The sequence below is a fragment of the Hermetia illucens genome, chromosome 2 (assembly GCF_905115235.1).
Source record: "Hermetia illucens chromosome 2, iHerIll2.2.curated.20191125, whole genome shotgun sequence".
In the NCBI taxonomy this organism is placed as follows: Eukaryota; Metazoa; Arthropoda; class Insecta; order Diptera; family Stratiomyidae; genus Hermetia; species Hermetia illucens.
Genome location: NC_051850.1, coordinates 33,097,146 through 33,114,603, shown reverse-complemented (window position 1 = coordinate 33,114,603; position 17,458 = coordinate 33,097,146). Strand labels below are relative to the sequence as shown.

The 17,458-nt window shown below is 41.3% G+C and overlaps 1 protein-coding gene across 1 annotated transcript in view; it reads right to left on the bottom strand.

Annotated features, from left to right (window-relative positions):
• Nucleotides 1-340: 340 nt before the first annotated feature.
• LOC119650255 (transcription factor Sox-14) overlaps nucleotides 341-17,458 on the bottom strand; it is a 28,784-nt gene continuing 11,666 nt past the window's right edge. Inside the window, exon 3 of the mRNA XM_038052847.1 lies at nucleotides 341-1,720. Within this exon, the coding sequence (XP_037908775.1) occupies nucleotides 1,270-1,720 (451 nt within the window). The 3' untranslated portion in view covers nucleotides 341-1,269. The remainder of the gene's footprint in view (nucleotides 1,721-17,458) is intronic.

The window sequence follows — 17,458 nt, the reverse complement described above, 5'->3', positions numbered from 1 at the left end:
ATTAACGAGTTCCTTCGTCTATAATTATCGTTTATAATTATCTTATACGTAGATTCACTAGAAGAGACACAACACACAGGAACGGAAAAAATGGTTCCAGAAACACGGTATTTGTTTAACAAAGATCATTCTGGCCAACATAGGAAACTTTGTTTTTGTTACCAACTTCAATCACAAAATGGCTGACTTGTTGATAGATAGAATTGCATTCATTCTATCATACTATTCATTGTAGCAAGAAGAATACCGACTTTTACTATAAAAACGTTTTATTCATGTATAACTTTAACAAAAATTGAACGTAAAACTTAGAATATTTAAAAAAAAGATAAGTATCCGAATGCAGATCCTTTCGTTAAATACAGGTTACGAATTCAGATAAATGCACTGACCCGTTGCACATTTACTTCGAATTTCAACAAAAACAGGAAATTATTTTTATCAACGAACAAAAGTTGTTACAAATAAGTAGATTTTATTCCAATTTATTTCTTATTGCACACATTACATGTTTATGCTTGGCTAGACGTTCATTTGCTTGCATGTGTCTGATCCTTGTTTTCAAATCTTTTAAATCAATAATTATACCCTCCTTACCATAAATATCTATGCCTTAATCGTTATCTTTTGAATTTTGTTGTCCGCGCCTGGAATTAATTTTTTTCTTCTGGAAAAATTTAATTTGTTTATGTTGTTTCCACATTCAACAATCAAATGCATCTAAATTTCTTCCATTTGTTGATTGTTGTACGGAGTATTCTATTATTTCTACATTCATCTATACCAGACTTAGAAAGATTTTACGAACATTTCCGGTTTTGTTAGACACAAATCTGAGGTGCATTTCTATCTTTGTTGTTTTAACTAAAAAAATCGATTGCTTGGAACCTTAAACTTTACTTTAAATATAATTTTATCTTTTTAGTGTCATGATATGATTTTTCGAGAGAGACATTTACTTATTCAAATTTTATCACATTACTTGTAATTTTCAAACATTTTACATGTCACGTCTTCGATTACGGTTACACAAATCTTTTTTTTTCACCACAAACCAGGACTTAAGGGTAGAACTTACTTCTCCCGCCTCATAGTTACATATTCCATAATTTTCACCTGTAGGTAATTCTAATTACGTATCATTTGTCCTTTAATTTGTAATTTGTTTTTTAAAATGTTTTTTGTTTTTATATAATATTTACAAGATAATATACTTTGGCCTATTTACACAGCTGCATGTTCGGCGGCGCTGTAGCGCAATGGGGTTGGTCATATAATGCTGGGGGGTGTCGTTTGCGAATTATGAACCAGATTTTGCGGAGTTGCAGGTGAACTTTTCGGTTGCTTTACGCACACATATGACATTTGTGGTGTATTTGATGGTGGCGAAGGTGGTGCATCGGCAGGTGTTAGGATCGGTGAGCAGCCAAAATATCGCCAAGGGTGGTAAAGACCTCCGGCGTACATTGCTTGAAGACGTGCCTGAAGGTCAAGGGCAATGGTGGGATCTAATGGAGGATAATGGGGCAAAGGGAATGGTGGATTTCGCTGCGGTAGACCCAATGTTAGATCGAGTGTGGTGGAATTGAAAGGATATTTGGGAGAATGATGGTGGTTTGCATCTTTCTGTTGATTGGCTGGAACAGGGGATTTGGATAAGGTTTTGGGTTTTCGTCGTGGCCGATATTTATAGTCCGGATGTTCCTTCATGTGCAGAGCTCTGTTTGGAAGAGAAATAGGTGGTACATTTCGATTAAAAGTGAAAATTGTCTTTAAAGTCTTATATCTAACTTTAATAATCCGATACAAAAATCGAATAAAAAGTAAATTAATGGAATCAGGCATATGAAATTCCGAACGATTGGTAGAAAAATGTCAGGGGTGAGATACCTTATAATATTTTAAACCTTTTGCTTAGTATCTTACACATTTATAAAAGTATTTCTCACTAATCTAATGAGATTACCAGAAGACCATCCATCCGACCAAGAGGGGAGAGCTTTCCCAAACAATAAATAAAGAAAATTGGCGAAATAGACCGTGAAGGCCTGTCTGTAAAAACTGAAGCTCTATCGAAGTGTGACGTCGGTGTGCGCTTGCTTGGCTTTGTGCGAGCCTGCTACAGGAATGTGTGGGGGGATCCTTTGAACATTCGATCCTTGACGTATCATTTAATAATATTTCGCGAGTCCTTAACGCAACCTGAAAAAACGACAAACACGGGAATTCGCGCCCACTTACTGAAAACTCAACACGCTGGCTGGCTGGAAATTGAAAATAAATACAAGTCGGGAAATCGGAAGTTTGACGCTTCAGGTATAAAAGGTTTTGTGCTTCACTATGTGAGGAGCATAACGCAGTTCTCCATTCGCTGATAGTATTGACTCGAGATATTTAAATTGCTCAATTCTGTCAATGGCAGTAACCTGCCCAGAACTGAACGATTTAAATTTCCCGGGTCAATGCTATCAGTTAATGGAGAACTGCGCAATGAAACCTGAATGAAGTGGCATTCGACAACTGGTGTTCTTTGTGATCGCCGTATCAGCGAACGTCTAAAATTTACCGCAATGTTGTCCGTCTACCGCTCTCTATAGTTCTGAGTGTTGGCTGATTATTAAAGACAATGAACGGCGTCTTGCGGTAATGGAGACGAAGTTGTTGCGTTGGACTAGTGGCGTGACACGTTTTGATCACATCCGAAATGAGGATATCCGCGATCGATATGGGGTTGAACCGGTCACGTAATTTGCGCTAACGAGAATTCACTTGTCAATATTGGTCTGACCATCGAAGTCAATTGTAAGCGGCCAAAAGACTGGCCTCGCGATTATATTCAGATTAGGCATTTGATAAAACAAAATGGCGAAACCAATCACGACGAATCGACCCCCCTTGTGAAAGGGACAAAGGCTAAAGAAAAAGAAGAATATGTGAGAAGCGACGAGCGCATGATTGCTCCGTGTCAAATAGCTAAAAATTCCATTGCCCTCTATTTTTTAGAAAGCAATTTAAATAAATCATTTGATGGATGTATTGATAATAGTCAACCTCATACGTTTCACACTCTGAGTTTATGATTATTAGCGAATGCGAAGAATTTAACTTACAACAGATACAAACAAGTCGGAATACCGGAAGCTCGCGCTTCGGCTATAAAGGTTTTGTGTTCATCTTATGGAAGAAACTTCAACGCACATTTTTCTGTCCGTATATAGCTACAAATCCAACATAATCCTTCATATTTTTCCAAACTACGAGACATACGTACATATTGCAGCCATAGATATCACGCTCACCCTAAACAAACAAACTGCCTATTTCCGAATACTGTACACATATATGCACGTATATAAATTGATCGTACCCATATTTCCGATTTACTTCTTATATCCATTTGAATTAGGCACTACTCGCAAAGTTCATTAGCACGCATATATTATATACCTACATACACACATGTGGCTGACAAATAACTAAAAAACTAAAACAAAATAATTCTTTGCGACCCAATTCATAAGAACTCATTTCGTTGTAGTATTGACGAATTGATATGTGATGATGACGTCATGCAAGTTGTAGAGTGCACGAAATTCACGAAAAATCGTAAAGTTTCACCCCCTATAACTTTGTTAATAATAGTTGGATTTTCTTCAAACTTGACCAAACCGTGCATTATATTCTTCGTTACCTGCCAAATTTTGTACTTCTGGGATGAACATAAGGGGGGATGCCGGGTAAATTTCTAAAATGTGGAAATATACTATTATTAACTTTATTTGTGCAGATATCGTAACCGGATATATTTTGAGGCCTAGATTTCGTAGAGATGCACCACTGTGATTTTTTTCAGATTTTTCGGTTGGATAGGTTCTGAGAACGAGACCTGTTACACTTTTTGCGGGTCATATTTTGAACCCTCACTCCCCTATGTTTCATCTAATATCAAATATTGAACCAGATTCGAAAAGTACTAATTGAGACCTTTCATTTGATACCCTACATGGCTACATTCTGTGAAAAAAAAATTTGCACCCTCCATTCACATGTACGGGGAGCCCCCCCTTAAACTTAACACAAGATGGCGCCACTTGCTGCATGTAAAGGGATCACCAGATTACATACTCTCACCAATTTTCGTGACAATCGGTCTAGCTGTTTCCGAATAAATCGGCTGTGACAGACAGACAGACAGACAGGCAGACAGACAGACAGACAGACAGACATTGAATCGATTTTAATAAGGTTTTGTTTTACACAAAACCTTAAAAAGGGTTGGGGAGAAGTAGATTCTTCATGAATGGAATTTTAATATTTCAATCGAATGTCAATTATTCTCGTTAATTATGACGTCAGCACCTTATTTGCTTGGCTTTAGAAGCAGTAAATTCGCGCGAAGTTTGAACTGCTATAACTTTGATGTTGATGGCCAGATTTCCATGAAGCGCATCACCCAGATTTTTTTTCGGATTTTTGGGTTGGGTAGTTTCCTAAAATGAGTCCTGTTTAACTTTAAGTGTGTACATTTTAACTCCTTCCTCGCGAATTTTGTAATTCACGTCAAAACTAATATCAGACTCGAAAAGTACTAACTGAGACCTTTCATTTCATACCCCGCATGACTATATTCGATGAAAAAAAATGTTACATCTCCCCTTTACATTTAGTTCCCATATGTCCACCAAATTTCGTCCGGATTGGTGTAGCCATTTTGGAAAAAAGTGCGTGTGACAGACATAAAGACAGACAGACAGTGAATCGATTTTAATAAGGTTTTGTTTTAGACAAAATCTTAAAAAATGACACTTTCATCGCGCTCATGAAGTCGTAAAATTCCATCCAGGATGGATCGCATCTTTAATCGACGTATCTCTTGCCTGAGAAGTGCAATGAGGCACGACATTTGCAGTTTCTTTCCTTTCGGTCTTCAGAAAATTAAAATCAGAGGATGTCCCTGTAAGAGGGTGAGCTTTGCGGATTAGAGAGGAGGATGGGAGAACGTGTATTAGGCTGAAATCGAATTGATGTTGACTAGTAGCGGCTGTCCCCATTGCTTTGTCTCCGGTCAATTTTGCGGCTTCAAACTGCCAAAATTGGCTTAGTACGGATTTTGCAGTGATTTCGTTTTTATCTTCTTTCTTTTTAAGGAACAGGGAAAGAGTGATCGTGTAGCGTTCGCTTAGAGGTGCTGGGTCCAGCCATTCACAATGGGGTTTTCTCGTCTTGGTGGTGGATTCCAGACAAAGAAGAGAAGTTTCTCACGTTTCAACTTTCTGCATTCTGCTTATCAATCCTCTATTCTACGACGGGGAACGACTCCTTCGATGTTTTCTCTTACTAAGTACACTTTGTGCGTTATGCGATGGCACTTCTCTATCAGTAAGTTTTGTGGGAGATTTGGAGATGCAAGATTCTCGAATTTTCCCTCAGGTTTAACTTCAGGTTCCACTTAACTTGCATTCTTCTTCCTTTTTTTCTAGTGGATTAAATTATTTCATGTTCTTTCCTTGCTTTTTGTACATAACTTCTTCGCCTTTTTAGATTTTGCTGAGCATGGGCTTATTTTTCAATTTAGTTGAGTGTAGACCCATTTCTTCTTGATTCTTGGCTATATTTCTCGTAATGGTGCATGAATGCTTACTTTTTCTGTAGCAACGATCTACCCCACCCTCCCCAACCCTTTTTAAAATTGACTTCCAAAATGATCATTTTACCCTTTACCTACACTTTCACCTTTTAAACTTTATCACCTTCGCCACTTCCCACACGGATTTTCAAAAATTTCCAAAAAATGTCAGGCGATGACGGCTTTACGGTTTCTTATCAGGGCAGAGGCAAATCGTCAGACGCTGCCTCACCTCTGCCCTGGGAGCAGTGAGTCGCAGATGGTAACTGCTCCCTTTATATAATTCGGAGAACACAACATAACTACGAATTATATTGAGCGCAAATCCGCCTTATTGACCAGAGCTTGGCCAGAGCTGAAAATATTTTTTTTGAGAATTGTAGGGTCCTAAGTCCGCATCAACTTAATGCCGGACCGGACCAAATGGAGAGCAACTTACTCCCTCTTTTTTTGGTCCACGGTTCCCTCGTTTAGGGCTTAGCACCCAAATTTTAAAAAAATGTCAGGCGATGACGGCTTTACGGTTTCTTACCAGGGCAGATGCAAATCGTCAGACGTTGCCTCACCTCACTCCCAGGGCAGAAGTGATGCGCAAAGTCCTGGATGAGTGGAATTGGATATCGGTCCGGAACAGTCTGTATATTTAGCCGTCTGTAATCCCCACAGGGACGCCATTCGCCGTTTGGCTTAGGGACCATTTGCAATGGGGAAGACCAACAGCTGTTCGAAGGTCTGCAGGTACCCTGTTGAATAAGTAATTCAAACTCTTTTCTTGCAATAGCCAGCTTCTGGGATGGTAGAGGATGCACGTTCGAGAAGATCGAGGAACCAGTAGTGATAATGTGGTGCTGCACATTGTGTTTAACTGGCTTGGAGAGACTACACTCGGTAGTAATCTGGCTGAACTTTTCGAGAAGTGTCCGAACACGAGAGTCGGTAATGTCTTCTAAAAGAACGGAAAGATTATTGGGTGAAATGCTATTTGGTCCGACGAATTAAGGTTGGTCGTGGGATCTATAAGAGACTTATTTTGCAAGTCCACCAGCAACTCATAGTGACACAAAAAGTCTGCGCCTAGTTTGGGGAAGCTGACATCCGCTAGAATGGAACGCCACGAAAATGTCCTACGCAAGCCAAGACTCACGTCCATTTGCCTATACCCGTAGATGTTGATACGGGAGGAATTTGCTGCTGCCAGTTTCAGTGGCTGTGGAAATAGTCGATGGTGTCGGGGTACGGGAAGAACTGAAACCTCCGCACCAGTGTCCACGAGGTAGTTGCGTCTGCTGAGAGGGTCGTAAATTGTTAGGCGACGTGGCGCTGCGTTCTGAGTGGCCGTTGCCAAGACCCCCCGCGGACCTAGTTTTTTGAGGTAGGCGCGAATTCTGCTGCGCCATATCACTCCGCCCCCAGATGAAACCAAGGGGTTTCAGCGACCGAACCCAGAACTGCATTCCCCATCAGTCCGCGACGCGAACGCGCCATTGTTTTGGGACGCACACGGGCTTCAGCCTGGACAGGGAGACCGCCCTTTTGTGTCCACCGATCTCGAGCTGGAAGAAATGTTCTCCCCGCTCGAGAGCGTGGTACGCCCTTACTGATCCTGTAGGCTGTGGTACGCCGGACTACCTTCAGAACAAGGAATATCCAACAAGACCTGCATGTCGGTGGTCGAGACCGTACGACATGCAAGAAGATACGCTAACAACGCCACTCGCAAAATTTTATAACATGGGGCACCCGTACATAGAACATGCAAGGAAGAGTCCCACAGCAACTCTCCTGCTTAGACCCCATTCGCACCACACCATACACACCAGTTTAGTCAAACGTGGCTTGAGCTCGTGCAGGGAACTTTTTCACCGCTGGCTTTTCCCTCTCGTGGCGAGTTCTGAAAAACCACGGAGAGCGCCGGCGGCGTCATCTATCCACTCGCATTCACAACATTTGAAATAAATTTCGCATGCCGCGAATCCTGCTGCGCCACAATATTATAATACCTATTTATTGTCAATTGTCGATTCTCGATGTGATCGGTTGATGTATCCCGGGAGTTTGTTCTGAACTCCATTCAATTTAGATCATTCTAATTATTTAATGACATATGGAAAATGACCGCCACTGGTGTTTGAAAGAAACCGGGCTTGCCATCACATGCCTGCGTCTGTCATCGGCGCACTCTAGCTTAGTGCGATTTTCAACGAAGTACTACGTCAAGGTACGGGTTAGATATTTGAAAAGGATAGAAGTATATAGATCACCCGTTAAGGAAGCGTTGACTAGTGGATTCGAGATGCAGACCAGTGGATTTCGCGACAAATACTCGAGAGAGTGAAAACACGGTCAAATATTTTTTCAACAATTGATGGGTGAAAAAAATGCGATTAAAAGGAAATTATATTAAGGTAGGTATCAGTGGCCGCACCGAGGAGCACAATAGGTGTTGTGGTGCGCTGTTTTGATTTCACAAACTTCTAAGACCCTGACTGCTGTGGTAAGAGCAAGGGAGGCAAGGATCCTGCTGAGGCAGTTTTGTGGCGTTCCGTAGCGATCACGGCGGAAAACAGCTCTCCCACCCTGTAACTAGAGCTCTTCTTGAGGTGTGCTATGGATATCCGGCAAAAATCCCGCACCGACTCCACAGACCATCTTTGACCCATCGGTGAAAAATGCTGTGCCATAGCATTACAATAAGACATCAAGTCACAATACAAATCCCACTGTCACCAATGAGATTTGAATCGTACGACAGCCTAGTGCTCTAACCGTTAAGCTATCCAGACACACAGATACTTTACATCTGAGGAAAGAACCAATCTTTGTTTATTTAGAAGCGGAAAGTGGAATTCAGGAATCCTTGTTTTGGTGGTTAAAAACATTGGCTCCATTTTGGGTTCACAGCTCTGGTCAAATGGCTACCTCCCAGATAAGACTGGATTATGTAAGTTCTTAGTATGGATATTATTCTCCAATCCTATAAAGTTTAAGGCTTCTTTTATGGCGTTGGTATTGATGGTGGTCAATGTCTCTCAATTTCCAAGGAAGCAGCTAAAGTATAGTGCTTGTACTGTAGCGATCGATTAACCATACTTATAACTTCGAGAAGAGCGATTTCTGTGGATTTTCCTTTGAAGTAGGCGTGCTGAGACTTAAAGAAGAGCGTTCTCTCCGTAATCGCCCTTAAATTGATGTCGAGGATCTGCTCTAGAGTCTTTAACATGAAAGAAGTGAGGCTGATTCGTCGAATGACCTTCGCGAACTTATGCCCGTGCCTGCCCGCTTTCGGTGTAAAGCCACGTGCTTACATATGTAAAAGTGTTGTGTGTATCCCAAAACGGTACATCTCAACAAGCGACGGTACAAGCCTTTTTTACTGCTTCTGTAGCATGACTTCCATTATGGCATCTGGGCCCGGAGACTTCTATGCGGAAATGCTGCTTATAGCTTAACCGATTTTATCCTTGGTAATTAATCATTAGACAGTTTCACACGACTGGGTTTCCATGCCCTCCAAACAAAGCTCTGGTTCACAGTCTTTCGCGCTGGCAGGGAAGTACGTCTGAACCAGCAGATTGAGGATTTCGTCAGAAGATTCCGTCTAGGAGCCTTCTGACTAAGAAATGGTGGGCTAATATTTTCTCTGCCTTGAATCGTACTAAGTCTCGCAGACTCGCATTTTGGCAGTTTTAATGACCGAATTCTACCTCTTCAGGCAGTCCTTATATGGCTGAAAATATTTGTGCCTGTAGCATATGTTAAAGATCTCCCAGGTTAGCTTCTCGAGGCTGGACAGATATTCATTTCAATGTCTTTTTGCAGTATTTAGAAGTGTATGAGACTTTAAAGGCGATTTGAAATATCTTTTCCAGAGCCCCGACTTTTGAGTCCAGTTCGTCTGTCGTGCCCATGTTATCAATTTGCGCACGGGAGTATTTGTTCTTGATAACTTGACCAAACTTCCTCCAGTCGATCCTCCTGAGATCTCTAAGAGGATTGGACACAGCTGTAGCGAGATGAAGACTGAAAGGTATCCAAGTCTGATTCGAGAAAGACTTCTGGTTATACAATCTTTAATTCTCCAATTCCTCTGTTAGTAAGGTGATATTAAGAGTCTCCTCCCAACCGTCACAGTTACACTTTGGTAGAACTGTGTTAACAATAAAATCAGAGAAAGAATCACCTTTTCGTTGAACTCCGAGCTGCCCCAAAACGTATACTTGCATTGGCGTCGCAATGCAGTGCCTCTTGTCTTGTAGAATAAACTGTAATGTTTGCTTTGGAGCCCTTCGATGATTCCTCCGATCCACGTCGATTGTGTTGGTGCAATGTTGACGACTTCCTTTACGACCACCAGATTAGGTGGGGCGCACTTTGCAGATTTATCTGCGCTACGCTCAGCATGATCTGCTTACGTAGGAGGTTCGTCAGTTTCCGTAGCATCGTTCATCTCCTCTAATAGTGGAGCAGAATACTTTCACGTTTGCGTTATTGATTCCGAACTGCACTCTGCACTTTAAAAGGGGGCCCAGTGTGCCAAGCTAACCAAAATGGCCGGGTTAGTTCATTGTTAAGGTCCAAGCACACGTTAGTACTCCGAAAGTATTGTACATGTTCTGAGGTTCATATTTTGTGGTTTTGACAATGATTTCTGATTCTTCCTTTTTTCAGACTTTTCTGTTGGTATTAAGATTGTATGTTGAAGCACCTTATACTTAAACTTATAAAACATATTTTTATTTTTGATCTCGTTCGAGGTGCGCCATATGTATGTATCCTGACCCTGAATTCCATACCACGCTTCTCTGACTCATGAGAATACGTGCTATTTCAAGTGATACATCACATATGCCTACTTAGATATATCAACAAGTCCGTTGATTTTTTTTCCAATATTTTATATCATATTTGTTCAAATATCTTTTCAATACAATCAGAAATAATTTGAGATTAGCCCAAGCAACGGTCATACCACTTTTTTCTCCCCAAACATGATTAATGGCTCCCTTTTCAACGGAAAATAATACTAAGTTTAACCATTTATAGATATTATATGGTAGAATACAATATATTCGTACACAATCGATTAAATATTGACTGAGAGAACTACGATGGCTTGTGTATTTCAAATTTAATGCAAACATGAAGAAAAGACCACAAAACTGATATTCTTCTCAAGACAACAAAAAATCAAAGTAAAGAAACTCACAAAAGTCCATGAAAGAATCGTTGGGAATCGAACCATTCCTATGGCTTTGCGCTTTCTTATCAATCGTCTTTTATTGTACATAAATTAATCAAATAATCGTTTTATCAAAAAAAGGTTCTTGGTAACATTTAAAAGAGTCAGATGTTCAAATAAACTCAGTATTTGTCTTGTGATTTTTTGTACAATTCTGGGCTTTTTGCTGGTCTTTTCTTCAAAGGGGAATTGGTAATCAACACATGTGTCTATATAGTGAAATGGACGCATGTATTATGCATAGCTCAAATGAATATTATTTCACCACAATTGGATTTATAATTCATTATAGGGACTTTTTTCACCGTCCCTTTATCGGGGCTCTAAGCAAATAAAGGTGAGCATTCCTGGATAGTTTCACATTCATAAGAGCGCATTTGTTATATGTGTATCTATAGTTGGTCATGGTACAATCTTTATAGATAATTTTTTAGCTTAATCATAACAACCTCAACATAAATACGTAAACAGATATTGTATTGAGATTACATTAGTTGAATCATGGAAAGGAAAATTGGGTGAATATAAATAAGCATGATATTCAAAGGACTTGAAACACTGATAGAGTTAGGCTCAAGTTCCGGTCGGCTACTGTTCAAAACAATCTTGTGTACATGTGGACAATGCTCCAAATATTTGAAGTTGACAAATAGTACTCCGTTGAAAGATTAATGCAGGAACAATTAGGACGATCCTCCCCAAGTATTCGTATCTTCTTTTGATTTGATAAGGGATAATAAATCTTGTCTATACTACTCACGTTCGTACCTACTCTCCTTATGCAACAATATCACCACACATAGTAGTTTTCAATGCTTATTTAATGATAAGACAGAGCCAAACAAGAGAATTTGAATAGAATCAGAGATATCATTCTCTAAAAAGGAAATTGTTGACAATATGGAGAACAAGGGATGGTTTCAAAGGCAGACATGCAGACACAATTATTTGTTTAGGAACGCAAGGAACACAAGGACATATTGTTTCGTTTACTTTTCAATTGTTCTGGAATGGAATGAGAACCTTTGTGGGTGTTAATGCAATTTAAACAAATACAATAGAAGGTTTATTATATTTAAAGTGAAGGTGGATATGAGTTTTGAAAATTTTCACACGGTTAATTTATATCTGATTTTTATTCCTGACATTTGCCACCATTCTGTTATCACGGGTAGTTATGAATATCTCTGTTCAGTTCTTTGATGAGTATAATGCATCAGCACAGTCTCTTTTTCGTATTGTAATTTCTCTCCGATTTGATTTTTGCTGTGTGCTTTATTGTGTTTCATTAACATCACACTTAACGCTGTGCAAGTAACAAGCTTGTAGCAGCGAGACCAGCACAAGGACTAACATAAATATCCATGACAATCGCGATTCTTCACAAGAGGCGACTTTGGTAGTAGCAGTGTGATTCTCACCAAACCTGCTAATATTATACTCTATATTATAGCCCACATTACTGTAAAGCTTGATGATTCTAGAATCAACTTAAGGGGGTTTCCAGTTATTTTTTTTTTTTAATGATGATGTCAAGCTCAGGGGATGCCCTTTGATGCTATAAAGCGATAGCACAGCCTTGGCGGGGAGGAAGGAAATTACGGTTTGGAATGGGGAAGGAGTTGATCGTGAAAGAAGTGGCAATGCACGCTTGCCTTAATATCTGTATGTTGTAGTCAGACGGGAAGGCAGAAGATTTAAATAAGTATGTTCCACATTCGTATAATCCGAGGTAAGAAGATTTGTGGTATTTCAAGATGCGACTAACACTGACCCTTAGAACATGGCGATGGAAGCGGCTACTTAGCCGGGTGTTGCGTTTGGGAGAGGTTCTACAAGGGATATGGCCTGATATTTCCGCGGAGCAGTGATAGTTATAATAACGATAGAGGAGAGAAAGACATCCAACATTTCGTCTCTGCTCCCGCACCCGCCCAAATGTGAGAGTTGCATTCGTGTCTAGGTCTAACGTGAGTCTTGTAGATTTGCACTAGGTCGAATGGTGAAAAATATTTTTTGCAATGATTCAGAAACCCCAAAAATTTCTTCGCATTTTTTGCAATGCCGAAGAGGTGGTCGGTCCAGCTGAGCTTTCTGTTGATACTCAGTATGTTGAGTGAGGGTGAGTCAGGAATCATCATTAACGGCGCAACAAATAGTATGAATCTAGGCCTGTCTTAATAAGAAACTCCAGACCTCCGGTTTTGCACCGAGATCCTCCAATTCGATATCCCTAAAAGCTGTCTCGCGTCCTGACCTAGCCATCGTTCCATCTCAGGCAGGGTCTGCCTCGACTTCTTTTTCCACCATAGATATTGCCCTTATAGACTTTCCGGGGTGGATCGTCCTTATCCATACGGATTAAGTGACCCCACCGCAACCTGTTGAGCCGGATTTTACGGTCATGGTATCACTCATAGATTTGGTCGTGCTATAGAATCGTCCATCATTATGTAGGGGGCTAAAAATTCTTCGGAGGATTCTTCTCTCGAACGCAGTGAAGAGTTCACAATTTGTTTTGCTAAGAACCCAGGTTTTCGAGGAATACATAAGGACTGGCAATATCATAGTCATAGTCTTGTACAGTAAGAGCTTTGACCCTATGGTGAGTCTTTCGGGCGGAACAGTTTTTGTAAGCTGAAATATGCTCTGCTGGCAACCAACAACCGTGTGCGGATTTCATCGTCATAGCTGTTAACGGTTGTTCTTTTTGACTCTAGATGCGAAATTTTCAACGGTCTCAAAGTTGTAGTCTCCTATTGCGATTCGATGTTGTTCGTTCTTTAGTTTTTGGGGTTGACGTTGCACTTCGTCTTGCCTTCATTAATGTGCAGCCCAAGATCTCGCGTCGTCTGCTCGATTTAGATGAAGGTAGACTCTACATCTTGGGTTGTTCTTCCCATAATGTCAATATCGTTAGCGTAGGCCAGTAGTTGGGTGGACTTGAAGAGGTTCATGCTTCTCGCATTTACGTCTGCGTCGCGAATCACTTTCTCCAGGGCCAGGTTAAATAGGATGCAAGATAGCGCCTCCTTGCCTGAAACCGTTGTTGATGTTGAATGTTCTCGAGAGTGATTCTGCCGCTTTTATCTGGCCTCGTCAGTCTTATTAATTTAGTCGGGATACCGAATTCTCTCATGGCCGTGTCCAGTTTTATCCTTTAAAGTCGCCTATGATAGCATAGATCATAGGCGACTTTAAAGTCGATGAAAAGATGGTGCAACTGATGTCTACCGCAGAGAGAAAATCTGATCTGTTGCTGATTTGCCTGGAGTGAAGCCCCTTTGGTATGGGCCAATGATGTTCTGGACGTATGAGGCTATCTGACCTAGCAACCTGGGTGATATCCCCCTTTTTATGTATGAGACAGATAATGCCCCGTTGCCAGTCGTTAGGCATTGATTCGCTGTCCCCGCATCAGTTGATGAACAACTTGGTGTAGTTGGTCGCCTCCATATTTAACCAATTTGGCTGTAATTCCATCGGCTCCATGCCACTTATGATTTTTAAGCCGGTGGATTGCACGCACTGTTTCTTCTAACTTCCAACTCGCCGATATTTTGGTTGTTGAGCAGTTCATGAAAATACTCAACCCATCGCTCCAATATGCCCATTCTGAAATCAGATTTCCCCTTTGTCTTGGCAGGATGAGCATCGACGTGTGTAAGGCTTCATCCCGCTGACTTGTTGGTAAAACTTGCGCGCCTAGTGCGGTTGTTCCTTGTACTTTTTGAGTTTACAGATTTGTTGGTTCTGCCAGGGTTCCTTTTTTCGTCTATGAAGTTCTAAATCTCTACGTGTGACTTTGCTTACTTGATATTATAGCCCTAATTACTGCAAAACGTGTTGATTCAGGGATAAACTTAAGGGGCGTTTCCTGTCAATTTCTAAAAAAGTAGTAAAATTTATTTATTAACTTTATTTAAACAGATGTGGCGGTGCGGTAGAAGAGGAAGTCTCTCACAATGTGAACACCACAATGAGGTGTGGGTCAGATGTCGTATTTAAATAGACATCTTAAACTTATATAAAAGGTTCTTAAATCATCTACTCAACCTGGCAATTTTCAAAGTGGTGACCCCAAATTTAAAAAAGGAAATTGCCGGGTTAATGGTAAACATAAAAGCACCGATATGGCGAATGCCGAGAACACGCAACACGCCTGCAGGCAAGAGTATGACTCCGACCGTGGTAAACTGGGTACCAAGTTTTCCAGACTCCCATGACCCTGAGATTTAGTTTAAAATCGTGTAGGCAAGCTTTTTGAGGTATAACAATAAAATTTTAAAGTCATAGTGGTGCAGTTACCGCGATATCTCACCGAAGTCCGCGATGTAATCACACAGTCCATGACAGACAGGAGGAGAAAATGAGACTGCTAATGGAGGACACATGTATGGGTAACGAGAAATCCTCCCAGTTCCTCCGCAGCCTGCAATGTCTTGGTGGTACTACAATTCTGGAGCCGGTGTTGAGAAGTCTACGGTTAAGAAGCCTGCCATTTGGTCCTCAACCGATTATGGCGACGATCGATCGTCAGCCACCACAAACTGCAGCCGACATAGCTGCTAAGATCTACGCCACACTTCTGTCAAGTATCGTCGAAGCAACATCCTCGCCTTCAGCAGCGGAAACTAGTTTAATACAACTAGTCCAACAGTTATCAAGTCAGCTTGCAAAGTTGTGAACGGAGCTACACCAAGTCAAACAAGAATCCCAACTAGAGACTTTGATTGAATGCAAACGCATTCACAGTCCAAATCCGGAAGTGTTCATTTCCAAGGTATATGCTGGTATCACTGGAGATTTAATGCCGAAGCCACCAAATGCGTGAAACCGTGTACCTGGGCTTCAGGAAACGTTTCATCGTCAACATACGAGAACGCTGTTCCTCATAGATGCAGGTGCCGATATATGCGTTTCTCCCCGCTCAAAATTTCATATAGAAAGGCACGGCTCGAGCTTGCGGGTGTCCACGAAACACCAATTGCCACAGATGGAATTACTCAACCTTAGCCTTCGACGGGATTTCCTATGGAGATGGAGCAGATTTTTTAGCACATTACGGACTCCTTTCAGATCTTCAGGACGGTTGTCTCCGCAATTCAACAGCTCACTTTACTTGCCAAAAAGAGATGGCAGAATGTACAATAACGACCATGACAAAAATCACTGGAGGAACCCCTAATCCTGATATCCTATGTGAGCTTCCGGAGATAATTCGTCCGGATGGAATTGGAAAAATGGCGTTTCATCTAACTATGCATCATAGAGTTACAACACCCAGGACCACTAAGTGCTTTAAAACTCAGATGATTAGCTGCGGACAAGCATTCAATGCCCGGATAAGTACCCAATTCGGAACATCCAAGATTTCGCTCAAACGCTTTGCGCTAAAACTGTCTTTTCAACAATAGATCTGGTAAGCGCATTTAACCAGATCCCTGAACTGAACTGAAGACTGCCATCACAACACCGTTCGGTCTTTATGTCTACATCGACGACATATTAGTCGCTTCATCTTCAGGTGAAGAGCACGCCAGCCACTTAAGAACTCTGCTCCAAAGGTTGAAACAATATGGGGTAGTCGTGAATCAAAGTAAATACGTTTTTGGTCAGTTTCTTAGGATACCTTGTCTCAAAGGAGGGGACTTGTCCCTTGCCAATCAAAGTCAAAGCGATCCAATCATACCTGGAACCAACCAACATGAAGCAGCTTAGAGCACTCTTGGGTATATTGAATGAAGGAAAGAAGGTTCATACCCAAAGCAATAGCAGTACAGGCACCGCTCAACGAGATCCGATGCACCTGACTTCGCGATTGGGGGAGTCCTCCAACAGCGGATCAATTGCTGCTAGCAACCATTGGCTTTCTTTTCAAGAAAGTTCGGACCAGCGGAGCGTAAATACCGACTGGGAATTACCGGTTATGCACTTAGCGGTAAAACACTTTCGTCATATGGTTGGGGCAAAGAATTCGCCATCTTTACGGATCACAAGCTGCCAGCCTTCGCCATCCACAAAAAGAGCGAGTGCTCATCAAGTCAACTTCGCCATCTAGATTATATTTGGTAGTTTACCACCGATATCCAACACGTAAGCAGATATCGGTATGGAGGGTATTTTAAGACCTAGAGACCGTATAGAGGCAACTTTATGATTTTGTCCAGATTTTTCGGTCGTATAACTTCTGAGAATGCGTGCGTGAAAGAAATGATCTCTTTCCAACCCCCGCACTCCCAGTTTTGTAACAAATGTCAAAACAGAGGCCAGATACCGGTTGTTGCGCCGTTGATGTTGATGAAGGCTCCTATGAAACTGATGTGCTTGAGCTCCGGTGCACCGTGACAAGAGGGAATTTATTATTGTTCTGGCCAGAAATGGAGAAATCGTATCACGCTCTACGTTAAGCACAATTGTACGCGCAAGCAATCAATGCGATTTTAGATTTTGTGCTAGAGGGAAGTAGAGCCTCAAAGTCAATAAGATTCCAAATTGGGTGCACACTCAGGCACATAAAGCCCGACCACAGTGCGCTCGTCAAGAAGATACAAATTAAGTGTATAATCGGTTCGGGATTACAGAACCAACCT